This window comes from Poecilia mexicana, unplaced genomic scaffold, assembly GCF_051168715.1.
Source record: "Poecilia mexicana isolate PSO_F unplaced genomic scaffold, ASM5116871v1 scaffold_15, whole genome shotgun sequence".
NCBI lineage: Eukaryota > Metazoa > Chordata > Actinopteri > Cyprinodontiformes > Poeciliidae > Poecilia > Poecilia mexicana.
Genome location: NW_028263384.1, coordinates 10,055,531 through 10,072,777, shown reverse-complemented (window position 1 = coordinate 10,072,777; position 17,247 = coordinate 10,055,531). Strand labels below are relative to the sequence as shown.

Sequence of the window (17,247 nt, the reverse complement as noted above, 5' to 3'; positions counted from 1 at the left end):
AGCGAGAAGTCGATGAGCTGCTAATGTGGTAAATAAGTAAAACGGACCAATTTAAGACCACAGGTCTCAGTGGGAGGAAAGTGGGCAAAGCTTTTCCTCACAGAAATGTGAATCAGGATAAATAACTCAGTGATCGTCTCTTTCCTCCTCTTTGATGTCATAATTTAAATGTATCCATAAGCAGGGTGGTCAAATGGAGGGCAAGTGCTGCAGATTACCAAAAAAAGAAGAAAAAGCTAACCGATTCAAACAGGAAACGGACATTATCTACGCTGACCATCTGAAACCAGGAATTAAAGCGACACCAGATGATTTTTCCTCGTCTTTGAGGAGGTTTTTGGGTAAATATTTCACATTCAGATTAATTCACAAGCAGCCTGTGGTTTTTCCCTCTTTGAAGATGTCTTCTTTTTTCCCAAAGCGGCCCTATCGCCACTTAACACAAACACAAAATGGAGATTAATGAACACGCAATAAGAAACGCAATCTGAGCAGAAAGCTTGTTATGTTTAAACTGTGGACGGGACATTCAGTACGGAGCAGCAGAGGAGCAGCTCTGATTTCTATGAAAGCTAAATAATGTCCTGTTATTATCTCAGTTACAGCTCTATCTGAGCACGTCACACACACTGTAGATTAGCTCAACCTCTGACAAGTGAGAAAAAGAAATCTGAAAATTCAAATTCAGACGTCATTCAGCAAAAAAAAACAGTTTTAAATTATACTGAAACGCGCTCAAATGCCTTGGCTCTGTTTTACACGGCGAAACTCACAGCCAGAAGGAATTTGGCATCTTCCACTCTGTTCATATCCAGCAGCTGCAGGAAGAGATCCGAGACTGGTCTGTAGCAGGCGAAGTGGTTGGCCAGCCGCTCTGCCATCGCGCTCACTGCAGCAGCACAGAAACACGCAGCCTGTGGTTTTATTTCAACGTAGAGCTGTTTGGAAAGGAACTGCTCACGCTTCCGTTACCGCGGCTCCTTACGTCTGTCCAGAGCTTGGTCGTTCCCAGACTCCATCACCTTCCTGAAGACGAAGGACATGCTGGGTTTGGAGCTGTCTGGACTCGTGTAGATTCCTTCGAGCAACTCGACGGCCGACTCCACATCGCCTCTGCAGAGAAATAAGAAGGTCAATTCACTCTCATTTTACAACAACAGGCTGTTTGGGTTGGATAAAGATGACAGTTTTAATCTTCAGTTCCTCAGTCTAAGATGTGTGTTGAAACAAAAACCATAAATCTGTTGAGCTTAAGAGCTTCCCTCCCCATTAAATTAAATTAATTGATCAGCATAAAGTGAAATATCAAAAAAATAAAAATCTGAAAATTGCGATAGGAATTCATTCGATCAGCACCAACAGTTTATTTGCTGGTGAAATATTGAGAAAACTCATTTTTTCCTGTTTAATAAATGCATCAGAGATTAAAAACTCAAGATTTAAATGCATTAATGAACAACAGTGACATTTGATGAACCTGGTCGCGTTCAGATAAACAGATAAAGGTCATGTCCGTACGCTTTCATGCATAAATTGGGTTAATCTTGTAATCCCTTCAATTTAGACGAGATTTAGGCTGAATCCCATTTCCTACATTTAGACCTACTCCAATCCCCTGAGACTTAATTTAGGTAGCGTTTAAAGTTGTCAAAGAAATGGGACGCTCGATATCAATGTCAGCATGAATCAGACATGCTTTCATTACTTCTTCTATCATTGCTAAAAAGACAGAGTTCGGTCTTTCACAAGCATTTGTAGAAGCTTTCTGATTGGCCAGCTGCTGGATTTCACACACCTGAAGTCATGGAGGTGATTGGCACACCTGAATCAAATGGTCAGGATGGGTAAGTGAATCCATTTGGGAATAAAGAGTTCATTTTCATAAACATCAGACATAAAATACATCAAACATAATATCACCACGTTTTTCCTGTTTAAGATAATATATGTTTTGTATACAAACTGTATACATTTTGCTTTGGGTAACTGGAGTAGATGTGGCTGTTAAGGAGAAATGTTTTAAAAACCGTAGATTATGGACATATTTGTTGTCTATGTTTTTACTAATTTATTTTTTACTCCATTTGTTTATATTTCAAAATGAACATGTTCCCTATAACATAAACAACTAAGCATCAACTATTTCACACCAACCCGTTTGTGTTTTAGCTTTTAGGAAGAACATCAGTGGACTAGTTGAGAGACGCTAAATGTTTTTCTATAAACAAAATGTTTAATATGACTGGATATTTTAAAAAAATCAACAAAAACAATAAAGGTTCTCCATCTTGCTTATTTTAGACTTAAAACATGAACGTATACTTCCTGCTGTGCCCTTTTCATCCTCCCTTTGGGACTAATTCCTCAGACATTCCTGTGATTTTTATTGCTCAGTTTTTTTATTTTTATGCTGAGGTTGCCACAACCAAAGCAAAACAAATCTAATCCGACTCAATCTGGCAACCTGAGCTCAAACACTTTACGCTGCCCGTGCTCTGCCTGCCCCTCGCCAGCCGTGATGAATATTTCACCAACGGTGTGTGCAGGTGTGTGTATGGGAACATATCTGCCCTGATTGTTGTGACTGGGACGGTCTGAATAATTCAGCGAGGGGCCCCCCCCTCTAAATGTGGCACCAGGCTTCCCGGACCGGCCCGGTTCTCCGCTGCGGCTCTTAACCAGTCAGCTCCACTCAGATGCGGCAGCGGCGGAGCGCGTGTCATAGGCGCTCAGAGCCGCCGCTTGCAGGGGTCAGGGTTCAAGCTGACAGGCCGGCGCTGCGATGTCCAACCGGGCGTAACATCGCTGCGCCTTTTTGCACTTCCTGTCGTCCCTCCAAGTTGGCACGGGCGGCCGGGGGATGGAGGGGGGGTGGGGAGCGCGCGGGCTAATGCGGCATGTGGCGCGATAAAACTTTGATGTGCAGCGCGTTTTATTATTTTGTTCTCTTTTGTTTGAGACGCAGCAGAGGAGGACGGGCCCATGAATAAACCTATTATGCTTGTGTTTCCTTTTTGTCCTCGACGCCTCGCTCTCCCTGCAAGCTTTTACTGCAAGAGTGTGTCATCCTCAATCCTCTCACACTGCCGCTGCGCTATTAAATTATTATGTTTGTTTAAACAAAGGAAGGACCGAGTTGAAATTGTATTCGCTCGGTTCGTCTCGCAGTCATTCAGAGTTTACATTTGCTCATCGTCCCATTAATTTTGGGGGTGGAGATTGTCCAAAGTGGAATTGAAAATGCAAACCAACAAGAACTGGGCGCTTAAGATTGAATGTAATGAAGATTTTATCCGATTCAAGAAGGGTCAAAATTATATATACTGGCTCAGACGTGAAGATGCAGCCCTGCTGATGTGTGGTTAAAAGTCTGTTAGCGTCTTGTAGCCATCAACGAGCTTCCTGAGTAAATCCAGCAGGATATTTGATCAATCCTCTAGGCAGAAATGGCAGAGTTTGTTACGTTTTGTTGTAGATCTGACTTCCAAACTTTTATTTACACAACAAAAAGACCTTTTCACATTTTACAAACTACAATCCACTCAAGAAGATAAACAAATATGACTTTTAAACATATTTTATAAATGTTCAAATCTAGAAGCTTAAAACTGGCCTACATTATGAAACCTAAACTATATCGATGTGTTGTCGGCGATCACGTCCAATTATGTCCACATTTTAAATATCTGACTCAATGGACTGATGAAGGCAGCTGAGAACAATCCAGAAGGATTACCGTAACCCAAAGCGCCATGAAGGCCCTGATATCAGAGTCTGCAGTGAAATTGTTCAACAAAAATACGGAGGAGTGTGAGAGAGAACCGGCCAAGAAAGGAGGGAGACACTCTGAGAGAAACTCACAGCTGTTCACAGGCCTGGAGAAAAGTTTCGTCATCTAACAAAGAAGATTGAGCCCCAAAGTCTTATTAGAAGACAAATCATACAAGTTGTACAACCAAGAAAAAAAAGGATTTTCTGACAATTAAAAGTTCCAAATTACTGCCATTCACACTAATGGTGTCAGAAATCCATCCTTATGCTTGGTACGTTTCTGGACTAAATACGCTGGAGTTAGACCTACGGGACGAGCCGCCACCAAAGACGTTGGTTAAAACGTAAAAATAAAAAAAATTGGGCGAAACGAGAAATGACTCCGAAGCCTTACTTAGCGATGTGCGCCAGAGCTGTGTTGTTGACAAACAGCATTTTGGACAGGTTGACGTTGGTGCCGAGGGTCTTGACTACCGATTCCACTTCCTGAATTTCTGCCACGTTGCCTTGGTTACCGAGGGCCTGAACCAACCTGGTGATGGCCAGGTGTGAGGGCACTTGATTCAGCTGAAGCAAGGACTTCAGCTTCTCCAGAGCCTCTGCAAATGACCACAGAAAGGTAGAGGAAACATGATTCATATGTGTGTGTGTGTGTGTGTGTGGGGGTGTGTGTGTGTGTGTGTGTGTGTGTGTGTGTGTGTGTGTGTAACATTTCTGCCCCTGGCACTAATGTTACCTCTGGTCTGGCCTCTTTTGCTGTATGAGATGATGAGCAAGTTGTTGGCGATCTCACTCAGCTTGAAGCCCGGCAGACGAGACTGAGCCCTGAAGACAAAACATAGATTTGTTTCTTAAATTAACGAGTTTGATGGATTTTTTCACACTCAGACATGTCCATTAGAAATAAGTACAGGGCTCCTGCACATTTATTCACATAAAAATATCTTCTCTGGCTAAGCTTTCCAGCATTCACGTTCCTTTATGTTCATTAAAAAAAAACAAACATAAATGATTAAAGTTCACCATCATTGGAAAGCAGATGTTTCTACAGTGGACAAGGTTTAAATTTGAAAATGACAAGAAAACATAGAATGAAAGATATAAGAAAGAATAGAAAGGAGAGATAACAAAAAAGTGAGTGTGGAAGGAAGGGAGAAAGGATACAAGGAAGTAAAGAATGGAGGACACTTTAAATTAAGCTAAGAAAAAGGAAGGAAGGACAACAAATAGAAGATGGTGATGAGTTAATTAGGAAGAACCAATGAAAGTGGATCTAAATGTCAGAAGGAACCTCCTCCCTTTTATTAAGTATGACGGAGGATCTGTGATGCTGCGGGCTTGCCTTTCTCCCACAAGCTTTAGGAATCTTGTTAGAATGAAAATCTTCATGAACGCTTCAAAGTACTAAAATATGTTTAAATAAAATCTCTGCCAGCAACTTAAAAAGAGTTGCTTTAAGTGCTATTCTGTTAGCAACCGGAGACGTTTTTCCCTTTGCTGAATAAATGCGCTCGCAGGTCAGAGTGCTCAAATTGTTTCAGTGTGAGGTTCTGTTACTACAATGAAAGGTAAGCTATCATCTTCAGCACGGCTGCCAATAAGTGTGATAAATGCTGCTGGAAAGGAACAACGGTTATTGATTGCGACTGGATTGGGTGTTTGTTGGTTCAGCAGGTAATCTCTGTGCAGAAATCGTTCATGTTCGGATTACCTGCAGACAATTCCTGCGTCACATCGCTACACAGTCTGGTTTTTTTTCCCAGGTGTTTCATTTGGCAAATCGAATCAAAAACACAAAGCTGTGCAAGTAATTTTTCTTCCCGTGTTTTAGCGTGCAGAAAATCCGCCACTTCGCCATGAGATCATCTTTACAAGTGACGTAAATTAAAACAAAGGCAAGTCCGCGACGCGTTTCCGTGTATGTAGCGTGCCGGGAGTCGCCAGAGTGGCCTCGGGTTTTCATTTCTGAGTCATGTAATCCCGCAAAGGGCGAGTTGTACCTATGAAAATGAAAAGGACTCATCTTTGTTTTCCCCCCTTGATATTAGATCGTGTACACATGGTAGATTTTCATCCATGTTTGACTGACTCTACAAGGCAGTCCATTATTTCCAGCTCTAAAAGCTGACAGTGCAGTGTTGGTCCATTAGGGTCAAATCTTTGTAATCTGCGATGAGTGAACTATATACGTGTCGTCTTAGGCTTTAGATTGTGGTCGGTATGAGGCATCACATTTAGAGGAAAAATGGGACAGAGGGGATAAACACATGATCTCAAGACAATAGGGACAAATCTGATTGGTGGAAAGTCTGAACCTCTGATACGGCGCCTGCTGTGACCCCAATATAACACACACATCGATCACTTGAATGATGTCGTCATAAATGCGAACATCCTTAAGATCTTCCCATTTTACTTTTTTTTTTACGTGTAAAATTTTTTAAATTTTTACATGTAAAAAAATTTACTGCACAGAGCATTATAAAGCAGAGAATAATTGCTAAGTGAAAGGAAAATGTATGGTTTTCAGGTTTTCCATGCATTTTCACTCAGCCACCTTCACTCTGATACCCCTTAATAAAATTTTATGCTACCTACTTCTTTCAGAAGGCACCAAAATTTGTGAAAAGAGTCGGCTTGTGTGCAATTTTAATCTCAGCCACAATGAGGTGATTCAGATTAAAAAAATATTCCTGTGTTTAGAATGGCTCAGTCAAAGTCCAGACCTAAAAACGATGTTCAGGTGCACCTCACAGCGATTTCCTAAACTACAGTGAGCAAAGTACCAACTCAATACTGCTAAATTCAGATTAAACTAAATATAAAAATACTTTATTTATCCCAGAGGGGATAAGTGTCTGTAGCAGTCAGTGTTACAATGAATCTGAAGAGGCCTCTGACTGAAGACTGTTGTGGTATGACACTCTCGTGACTGTCTTGTCTTGGTAACTCATCAAATGCAGAGGCATTTGATGAGTTTCTTTTGAATTTAAATAATATTAGATTACATGAAGATTTAATCACCAGACAAAACTGCTAATTTCATAAAATATTTACAGACAGCTGTAATCTGGAAGGTTTTATTTTTAGAGTCTAGATGGCTGCATGAAAACTTCTGCTGGGTCGGATTTGGCCTGTGGGCCTCGAGTTTGATCCACATTTAATAAAATGAATTTTAGCCATCTGTAACAAAATGTAGGGGGAAAAAAAGGTCAACTGAGGCCTGTGGGAGCTTCTTCCTCTCCGTCCGTTTCCAAGGAGAGGCGTCTCTTCCTTTCTTTTCTTTTTTTGTCAGCCACTAAAACCTCAATCAAACTTGCCTCCTGCTTCTTCTTTTTTTTAAATTTATTTATCATTATAGCCCCACAACCAGATTAATCCTCGCGCTCAATTGAGCATCAGGCTGGCAATCCTTATCGCCACGGCGACACCAGGCCAAGCAGCATCCGGCAGCTGCTGCGGCGGGGTCAAGCCGAAGATTGGAGCGGTAACAGGGTCGCTGACTGATTGCCGGGGGGCCGACGAGCCGAGCGGACCGGAGAGGGGGCAGAATTATTCTTATCGAGCGGGAGAAGAAAAAAAAATCTCTTGAGGGTGTCCGTGGCTCACCTTCCTCCAACAGACACACACACACACCCTCTGCCTTCACTCTCACCTTCTCCTGCCTTTTAGCCAATGAATTCCTCTCTTGCTTCTTCCTCTATCTCTCAATCCCTTAATCTCACCATAAGGACCCAACTGCTCAATTCTACACAGATTACCCTAAAACACACACACACACACACACACAATCTGAATTAAAGCCTGTAGCGTCTTCATTATCCTCACACATGATTAAATCTAGCCCTCATTCACTGCTTTCCCATTTAGCCTCCGTTTTCTTTTTTTTATATACACATTTCCATCTTTCCCTCGACTCTCCTCTCAGCTCATTTCACTTCTCATTAAGAGCGCAGATAAACTCTGCTTTTATCCAGGCGGGGATGCCATAAACCAATTCAAGCAGAGGTTGGAGATGGGTTATCACTCATGTTTCCTCGCGCTCGTAGAAACGCGGCTCGAAAATTGATATGATTATATTTGTAATAAAAGAGACCGAACCGCGTAGAGAGCTGAGAAAACAGAGCGGGGAAGAGGCTGATAGTGTAATGGATGTTTTTACATGTTTTTTCTTTTTTTCTTCTTCTCTTTTCCTCTTTCTGTACCAATTTAGCCACCGCGGCTCCCCTCTCGGTGTGTGTCATTACGTGATTATCTCCTTTGCTTCTGTGTTTTCTTCTGCGGAAAGAAAGCGCTGAAAAGGGGAGAACAGGAGATAAAGGAAACGCAGGGAGATTACCCCCCAAAAAACACCCAAACAGGAGATCTACTCTGCTCTAAGCTCAGATCTTTTTGTCCATTTGTCTTCGGCCACGGAGCCCCGATATGATCCCGCCTCTCTGCCCACCAACGGCGCAACACATGATACATCTCTAATTGGAAGAAGATTGACGTTCCAGGACAGAGCTTCTCAGAAAACCCTCCCCAGAAAATAATCTGGACATCCGAGTGTTTCTGTATCCTGCGGCTTAGAGCGAACTATTGTTCGTTTCCAGCAGTGTTGAGTGTGTTAACAGGCAATCCGCGTATAATCCTCGTGTCTGCTGAGGAGCAGCGGTTTGAACGTCATGTGTCCTCAGCGGCCGCAGGCGGAGGATGAGCGGGACGGGAGCAGAGAATTAAATACGCTGCGTGTTCGGTTTGGTGTTATTCTGTTTTCAGAGCCACAACACGGAGATGAGCCATCTGTCCTTAAAGAGAGGGGAATGTTTACCCAAATAGTCGCAAAAAATATTTTTTTCCTGATCACAGATTTTCCGAAGGCCTTTCAAACTTTAGTTGCTTCAGCTTGGTTTCGGCAGGTTTTCAGCAAGTCAAAGTTGAGACTATTTAAGACTTTTAATGAAGTTTAAGAGAGAAAAATCTATAAATTAGGGGTATGATTATGAGATACTGCTCTTATGCAACTAAGCACGGCAAAAATAGTTACATTTCTGGGGTCTCTTTGCAGCCGCTTTGTCATACGTCTCTCCATAGCCTTCACCTGAAGAAGTTGCACGATGAAGTAACAATCTTTTGCCCTCTTCCAGCCAAGCTCATGTGAAATTTTGCGCTCATAATGCGACAAAAGAAAATTGAAAAATGTTAAACTTTTGCCGCTGTGGCATCCTGTTGGGTTGGGTTGGGTCAGACACTCTGTCTCGTTTCTCCCTGTCTGGCGAGCCAATCACCAATGACAGATGTAGAAACACTAGCTAGCTAGCAAGAGTATATTAGCAGCTAGTTACCGGTAGCCTCAGGTCACGTAATAAAGATGTCTACCTGACTCAAACCTTTGCCTAATAAAAAGTCCTGAGAAAATAAAAAAAACAACATATAGGAGAATGTATGAAATCAAATAGGCCTGTCATGACAAACCTGTTATGTACATTTAGTTTAATGAAGAGATTTTAGGACCTCAATTTTAGAAACATGTATTTAAGACTTTCTAAGAGTGCGCAGACACCCTGTTAGGTGTCGAGGACTAAAGCCTCAGTGCATGTTCTCTACCAACTGAGCCTCAACGCCCAGCACCTCTTCGCTCAGAGCGTCACTTAAGGAATCAAGAGGACTGAGAAGACCAGTTGATAGACAAGAAAGAAAAGAGGGAGAGTTTGGAAATTATTCAGCAACAAAATACCAGCTGCGGATTTGCTAACTCTGTGCAGGCCTCGTTTTCTACTGAAGGACATCACCAGTGGTTCTTTGGTCTCAACATGAAGTCCTCACCATCTGCGTTTGTGTTTCTCTCACTACACCTGAAATGAGCTACAGGATCAGTGGCCGGGACACCTACAGCTGCTTGACCACCATGGCGTCCTCAATCTGTCCCTGAGCCAGCAGAGCTCGGATCACGTGGTCGTATGAAAGACTGCCGAGGGCCACGCCCCTTTCATTCACCTCCTTCACAACATCCAATGCTTCTGCAATAGAAAATAAAAAGAAAACACATTCAGTAAAGGGAGAATTTCAAAATATTCTTTAAGAACCACCCACCTTCTTAAATGTAGTTGTTTAGTTCTGTCTAAATAGAAATCTGTAAATTTGTCCACTAATCAAGAACCATGTCAGAAATTAAAGTTTCTGACATTTTGCTACTAAATTGTGACTTGTGCGCAAGAAAAAACTTTGAGAAGGAGCCAAGTGGGAGTTTTGAGAAAAACTTATTACCTAGTAATTAAATATCTGGTTTGTTTTACCCATTTTAAATGTGACATCTCGTGTTTTCCATGTCATGCAAACTACATCACTCGGACCTCCTGCTGCTTACCTTTGGCTTTGCCCTTCTTACAGAGCGTCAGCAGGCGGCTCTGGTAACCATCGGCTTCCAGAAGGGGCGACTGTGACTCGACCTGCTGCGTGGGGGAGGCGGCTTGTTCGTACCACGTCTGCAAAGGAAACACACGGGATCAAAGAGCTAAAACAGAGTGTGAAGTTTCCGTCAAAACACAGCTACGTCGAGCGGCCGTGTGATGGTGTGTACATAGCAGCGCGGCAGCGCCGGCCGGGGTCCCGTGATGCTCGCTCACCCGTGCCGCTGCGAGGGGAGGGGGTTAAGCTGTATTGGCTGGGGGCAAATTAGGTCTGGCACCCCAAGGGCAAGAGAAGAACGTGTGCGTTAGAGAGTTTGTGTGTCGGAGCGGGAAGTGTCAACCAAAGAGCCCCAGGGGTCACAAAGTTCATCGCTTCAGGCAACAGCAATCACTTCCTGTCTCATCACACTTTGCTGCTGGAGCATGCAAAGCGAAGATAGGGAAAAAAAAAAACACAAATCTGAGGAGGAATAAAGCAGAAGCAGCAGCAGATTTTAAAGCAACAGTCCAGCTTCTTTTAACTCCAAATTAAAATTCAGATTCTCTCTTAATTTCAGTCCAGCTGAGCATCAAGCTGCAGCCATATGGCGGCATTTAGCTGCGGGCTAAATTAGTCGGGCATTACAGATTTACAGACAGATCAATCTGTAATTCCTCTCACCAGCCAGCTCGTCTGATTGACTACACATCAGATCAGAGCTTCAATCCTGTTTGCTCTGCATGTAATGAACAGAAGCTTAAAGTGGAGCAAAGTGGGAGGCGGTTTGGAGAGCAGCTGATAAGAGTTGGAGGGTTTTTTGATTTTTTTTTGGCAGCTTCAACAATTAGAGGCCAGGTCCTCCCTGGATAATCTATTCAGTTAGCTTTATTAAAATATAAAAGACTAACTTGTCGTATCATCAGTTTGAAAATATTAGGATTACTGGACCACGGTGTTATGAACAGATGAGTTTTAGTTCTTGGTAATCACACAGTCTGCAAACTTACTAAATATTGCAGACAATTAGATTTTCCATCTTAATGCAGCTACTTTTAACATTTTTGCTTATTCAGGGTTTCACCAACTCAAATTTAAAACTTTTTAAGACCATTATGAAGGAAAAATTACAGATATCTCCACAACTTTGGTGATAAATTTAGATTTACCAATGACAGACTCAAAAAGTTAACCGGCCAGCAGGGATATGTTAGGACCGTCTCAAGTCTGAGTGGGACTGAAACATTTACAGAAAAATCCCGCGAGAAAAAAACCCCCAAAACAATATAATATATGAGATTAAATAGTTCTGTCAAGACAAAAGTTTAAGACCTGTTATTTACATAAAGCCCAACTTCTTAAAGTGAATTTTAAGTCTGTTATTTTGATTAATTTAAATTGAGTTGTGTGCCACTGCAGTAAATATTTCCTTCAAGGAAATACATTTCAACATCAATACAAGAGTGATAAATAATTAAGAGCTCTCCTTTTTTAATGAGTAGATTTTAATTTTAATGGTTTGTATCTTAAACACCAAGGAGTTCTTGGGTGAAACCATTATTTTGGGGATCAGACAGACAGATGGTGCAGAACGGATGCAGGATTCATAGCAGATTTCTAAAGTGGTCAGAATATAAATACGGATATGCAAAGACCATGTATTGGATGGATGGATGGACAGATGCAAGACTCTAATAATCCTTGTTTTCCCACTCATGTACTGCTTGTCTAACAGTGAAAGTAAGTTATCTAACTGTGTCTAACGAGACATTTAAGAGCCGTTTGAGCCTGGAGTTTTACCTCAGGCACCTCGAAGGGCACCTCCTGGTGGTTATTCTTCAAGATGTCCGCCAGCAAGCGGAGGGTCCTCTCCCTGGGAACCACGTTCTCTTCCTGCATCTTGGTCCATGTGGCTTCTGCCTTCTGCCAGTCGTTGGTTTCCTCTGAAAACAGCCAGAAACCAATCAGTGGAAGGTTTATTTATCGGTTAAGAGCGTGACACGGCGACCTGCGAGGCCGAGCGGTCAGCCCGCCTCCCGTTCTTTCCCCGCAGGCCAATTTGCGACAAAGCGCTTCATGCTGGGAGAAGGCAATCAGAGCTCTAATCTGATCAACTGACTCACCCTCAACTACGCTGTAATTTATCAAACACGCCAACTACGACACGCGTGTGTGTGGAGAGGAGTGGGGGCAACGGGACAATGACAATCAGCTTTAGCACTCCAATCGCAATTGTTATCAGCTCGGCTCGGGGCTGCGGCAATCACACCGCGCCTCGACCGATCCCACTTAGTCACACGCTGAGGAGAGAGCCTGGCACGCCGGAGAGCACGGCAGATACGGGAGGTCAAAGGAGCGGGGCACGCCGAGGAGCGGCTGGGGCAAACCCATCGAAAACGCAAACGGAGACGAACAGAAACGGGACAAACGAAGGACGAAGACTCACTGCAGAGCCTCAGCATGTAACTGTACATCTCGTCTCTGTCGCACTCAAACAGCTTGGATGTCATTTCCACCATCTGCTCCAAGGCCTCCATCTACAAGAAACACATGAACCCAATCAGCACGAGAAACTTTCCCCCGTACTTTATGTAATGCTGCGTATGCATTCGTTACCTGATTAGAAGCGATGCATTTCTCCGCATACCACTGCAGGCGTCCAGGCTTCGCCCTCAAACCAGGGGTCTAACAAAACAAACGAGACGATATTCAACATGCACGTATTGGTTGGATGTTGAAAAATACCAGCAGTTCAGCTTTTTATAAATTACTTTTTACCAACTAGGTTGAAGCTAAATGTGTAAATCTCTCTACATAAGCAGGACATTTTTAAATTCTTCAAAAGCGACAAAAACAAAACAAAGAAGCGTAATCATGATTCAGACAGAATCAAAACAAAGGTTGGAAAAGCTTAGAGATGCTTTAGGAGTATTTTCAGGGTAGAATGAATAGTTTAATATTTTCACTTGTTTTGAAAATGTGTTTACAAAAATAGCTTTTTGCTGTGCCTGGATTATGAGCCGACAGGCCACTGGACAGCTTCCACTCGTACCATCAAGGAGCAAGACACGCAGATTAAAATGAAGCCAAAACAATATGATTTATGGCAATATTGTGCCCCCGTACATGTAGCTCATTTTATTTGGTTATTTTTCTGGTTTTATTGGGTCGCACTTAGCATTTGGTATTTTACTCAAAATTGTGTTTTGGTTAGTTAATGATGTTCTGTTTCGTATAGGTTCTCCACACATTTTTTTTAATTATTTATATTTATTCTTAATTTTATCTCTTTAAACCCTTCATCAGTAAGGATACAGTTCCAGAATACATAAGTAAAAAAAAAACAGACTTAGGAACGGCAGGAAACTCATAAAAAATAAATATTTATTTGAACTAGGGCTGGGCGATTGATTGATTTTATCGATTAATTGAATTTGTGGTTTTTGAAGATTTCATTTCTGGAGGATCAGGATTTTCTTTTTTAAACCGATGCACTCGTCGTGTTTCCATACTTCAGTGTGACATCAGAATGCACCAGGCCGCCATCTTGACTGACAAGCATCTTTGATGGAATTTAAAGGACTGACTTTTTTTTTTTTTTTTTTAACCAAAAGTCACAATGTCATTAGAATATAGTCGTAGTAATTTGAGAATAAAGTCTTCATGTTAGGAGAATGAATAAGTAACTTTATGAGAACTCCAACATGAAAAATAACAAAAAATTCATTATTCAAGTTTTTTCTCATTAAAACGACTTTTTTTCTCCTAATGTTAAGACATTCGTGTTGTCTTTATTCTGCTAATTATATGACAATATTCTCATAATTAAAAATTCTTGCAGACTGGCCCTAATAGTCCGTTGTCCAACTAACAGAGAGGGATTGAAATTAAAAAAAAAAAAAAAACACTTTCGGAAATATTTTCTGTCACTTGCAATTTCTCTTTTTTATTGTAAAAATGGATTAAAATTGGATTTCATGTGGAAAAAAAGAAATCTTATTTTTAAGCAATATAATTTTAATCTTTTGTTTCAAGAAGGAGTGACAGCACAAAGTACGGCTTCAATAACTTTTAAAAACAAGAATTGGATTCAAAAGATGAAATCTATTGTTGCTTCACTCTGAGGGTTGGGAGTCATGGACACCAGGTTTAGAAGCGACACAAAACCAACACGCAATTTCAGTAATGGCATTATATAGTTTTAAGTGAATTCCTAGTATCAGATGGAAAATTTAAAATGATGCCACGGTATAAAACAGACAAAAGCTGAAGTTAAACATGCAAAAAAAAAAACAAAAAAAAAACAACAAAAGGGGATTAAAACGCTGTCCCCGGCATCTGTCGTCCTCCATTTTCCAGAGATTTGTTTTTACTTTTCAAACACCAATGATACGCAGATAAGCGGAGCATTTTTTGCTGTCAATAAGGTCTGACATAGATTGATCTGCAGGCTCATGTAGCAGCGATTTAGCCCGATACGTCCAGAGCTGACATGATTATTATCGTGGAATAAGAGCGATCAGGATTTCATCTGTCCCCTGCGGGGCTTTGATACAATCTGAATAAGACTGGGATTGAGAAATTTCACTCTCCCTCTCTCTTCTTTTCGGTAATCTGGGAGCAGAAAACACAGAACGATCAGGCCGAGACGTTAATCTGACAGCGGATCAACGACCCTCAATCCCCGCTGGCCTCTTTGATGGGCACCCGTCACGCTTTAAGAGGGAGGGAAACGCAAAGGAAAGATGAGCTTCATCTCTTTCTGCGAGCAGCCCTCTCTGCCGTCATCCCTTCCAGATTTCTACCTCCTCTTCCAAATCTCTTGTCCTCCCGTTCCCCTCCATCCCTCTAGCCGTCCCAGTCAACGGCATTATGTTCTTACCCAAGCAGCCAAAGGGACAAATTAAAATGTGTAGCACTCACTCATTCTCTCTCTCTTTCAGTCTGTCTAATCTTCTTAGAGACTAAGGCTCAGCGCAAGCGCTCCATCTTTTTTTTTGCCTGAGATTCATTTTACTTGGAAGAGTCTTGAGGGCTCAAAGCAGCAGGAGAACACACGCGCACGCACACATAAATGTTTGGTATTCTGAATCAGTCAGTGGAAATCTCCCTAATCTGGGCCTGGAAACCTCAGAAGTAAGAAACCGCCGCGTCGACATATGCAGATGCCGATCAGAAGAATCCAAAGCGGGAGAAGAAAACAACACCGCTATCAAAGAAAGGGAAAAAAAAAAAAAAAAAAGAAAAATATGTCAAGCAATTCAGATTGCCAGGACGACCAAATGTAAACGCACTCGGCTGCATCTTTAATAGTTTTCTTCGACTCTCGTGGTATTGGAACTTCTCTCCAAAATAAAACAACAACAAAAAAAAAGGCCAAAGATGACCTCGTCTTACCTCCACTTAACAAACCCTCGCCATCTCAGTTCCTAATGTCCCCATTGCACTAATCACCACTTATCCCACACACACAATCCAAGCCCTCTCCCTAACATAAAAACACATAATAGCTCACCACTCTTTAGCAATACTACCTAACCTTGACCATCACACACATGCACACACTTCCTGCAGCAATAATAGGACCTGGCCACCTGACAGTCCCCTCCCTACCCAACCGTGACCATTTAGCACAAAATTGGCCACCTTTCTCTATCATTACACTTAATTAGCTGTGATTAATCAGCTGCCAATTATACCAAACAGAGCCTAAAGAGAGAGACCACACTGGACAGCCACTTGACGCTCTCAAAGGGATAAAAAAAAAAAAAAAAAAAGTATTTGTGCGTCTGAGTGTGTAAGTGTTAATATTTGAGCGATGAGAGATATGATTCTGTTGTAGTCGCCAGAGTGTCGCCTTCATCGCAATGTAAGCGTAGCAGACGGATGAAAGTGAACTTTTAATTAAGACTTTGTTCTGCAATCGAAGCAACGCTAGCTGAAACGGCGACTGTGAAATTCTCCTTCCCTTCCCTCCTCCTGTTTTTACGCTCAATAAAACAAAAACGCTTTCATGAAAACTGTTTTTCACCACAACAGATGAGTTAATGCATTCATCACTGGCAAAATTAAGGGGAAAAACAATACATAATTAGGCGAACATTAGTGGGGTTTTTAACTGAGAAATCATCTTATCGGATCAGAATCAGACGATGCTCGGCTCAAACTCAGAAATCAGTTTTTTTTTTTATCTTTAAACCTTTGTCAGTTACGAAGCACGTAAGATTTGGAAATGTTTTCAGTCTTTTGGAAATCTAAGCATGCTAGTAAAGCTAACAACCCAAATCCATTTATTTAGGATCATAAGTTTATAATATGAACTCAGCGTTCAGTTTTATGGACTGCTGTCGCTCATCCAATGGTCGACCGGAAAAAATGGACGGTTCCCTCTGTGTTGGTTTTTTAAATATGTTAATGTCTTATTTACAATGTTGGGATGAAACGGGAAACGGAGCTTTGTCTGCAGTAATGCAGGTGCTGCTGCCGTTGTGAAAAATAAAAAAAGCTCTCAACTTAGAGGCCCATCTACATTCTGACCCATTGTCATAAAATACTGTATGGACCATGGATGAGATTACCCTCTTGGACCCGTTACCCAGGCGACACAATCTCAGACAAGCGGAAGATGCTGCCTGGATGTCACTCACTGGGTGTGGCATCACTCCTACTCTTAACTTGAACAACTATTGACTGCTTTTTTTTTTTTTAAGGTTTCTTTGGCTCTACTGGGTTTTATTTGAAAGTGCTATGGCAGGAAAAGAGAGAGAAGACATGCGAAAAAGGTCACCAGGTCGGGAATCGAACCTGCGACGGCCGCATTGACAACTAATGCCTCTATATGTGGGGGGTGCTTAGCCCCTGCGCCATCACAGCACCTCCCCTCCCCCCCAGTCTTTCTTCTACGCTCTAAACTTGCCATCTACAGCATCAAAAAAAAAAAAAAAAAAAAAAAGATGTGAAATCTCCCACACATTTCTGATGCATTGTTTTATAATTAATTAAATATAATTTTGTTCAACTGCATAGATGCTTGTGGAGACTAACCTGCTTTCGCTTTCACTCTCCAAGCTGCTCTGCTTCCTGTTTGCTGAGCTACTAAGCAGAAAA

The 17,247-nt window shown here is 41.9% G+C and overlaps 1 protein-coding gene across 1 annotated transcript in view; it reads right to left on the bottom strand.

Annotated features, from left to right (window-relative positions):
- lrpprc (leucine-rich pentatricopeptide repeat containing) overlaps positions 1–17,247 on the bottom strand; it is a 64,650-nt gene that overhangs the window by 5,896 nt on the left and 41,507 nt on the right. Inside the window, exons 26-34 of the mRNA XM_014975862.2 lie at positions 12,757–12,825; positions 12,587–12,677; positions 11,941–12,083; positions 10,121–10,238; positions 9,647–9,773; positions 4,508–4,596; positions 4,166–4,370; positions 986–1,113; positions 774–889 (exon numbers count right to left, since the gene is read on the bottom strand). Coding sequence (XP_014831348.2) covers positions 774–889; positions 986–1,113; positions 4,166–4,370; positions 4,508–4,596; positions 9,647–9,773; positions 10,121–10,238; positions 11,941–12,083; positions 12,587–12,677; positions 12,757–12,825 — 1,086 coding nt within the window. The remainder of the gene's footprint in view (positions 1–773; positions 890–985; positions 1,114–4,165; positions 4,371–4,507; positions 4,597–9,646; positions 9,774–10,120; positions 10,239–11,940; positions 12,084–12,586; positions 12,678–12,756; positions 12,826–17,247) is intronic.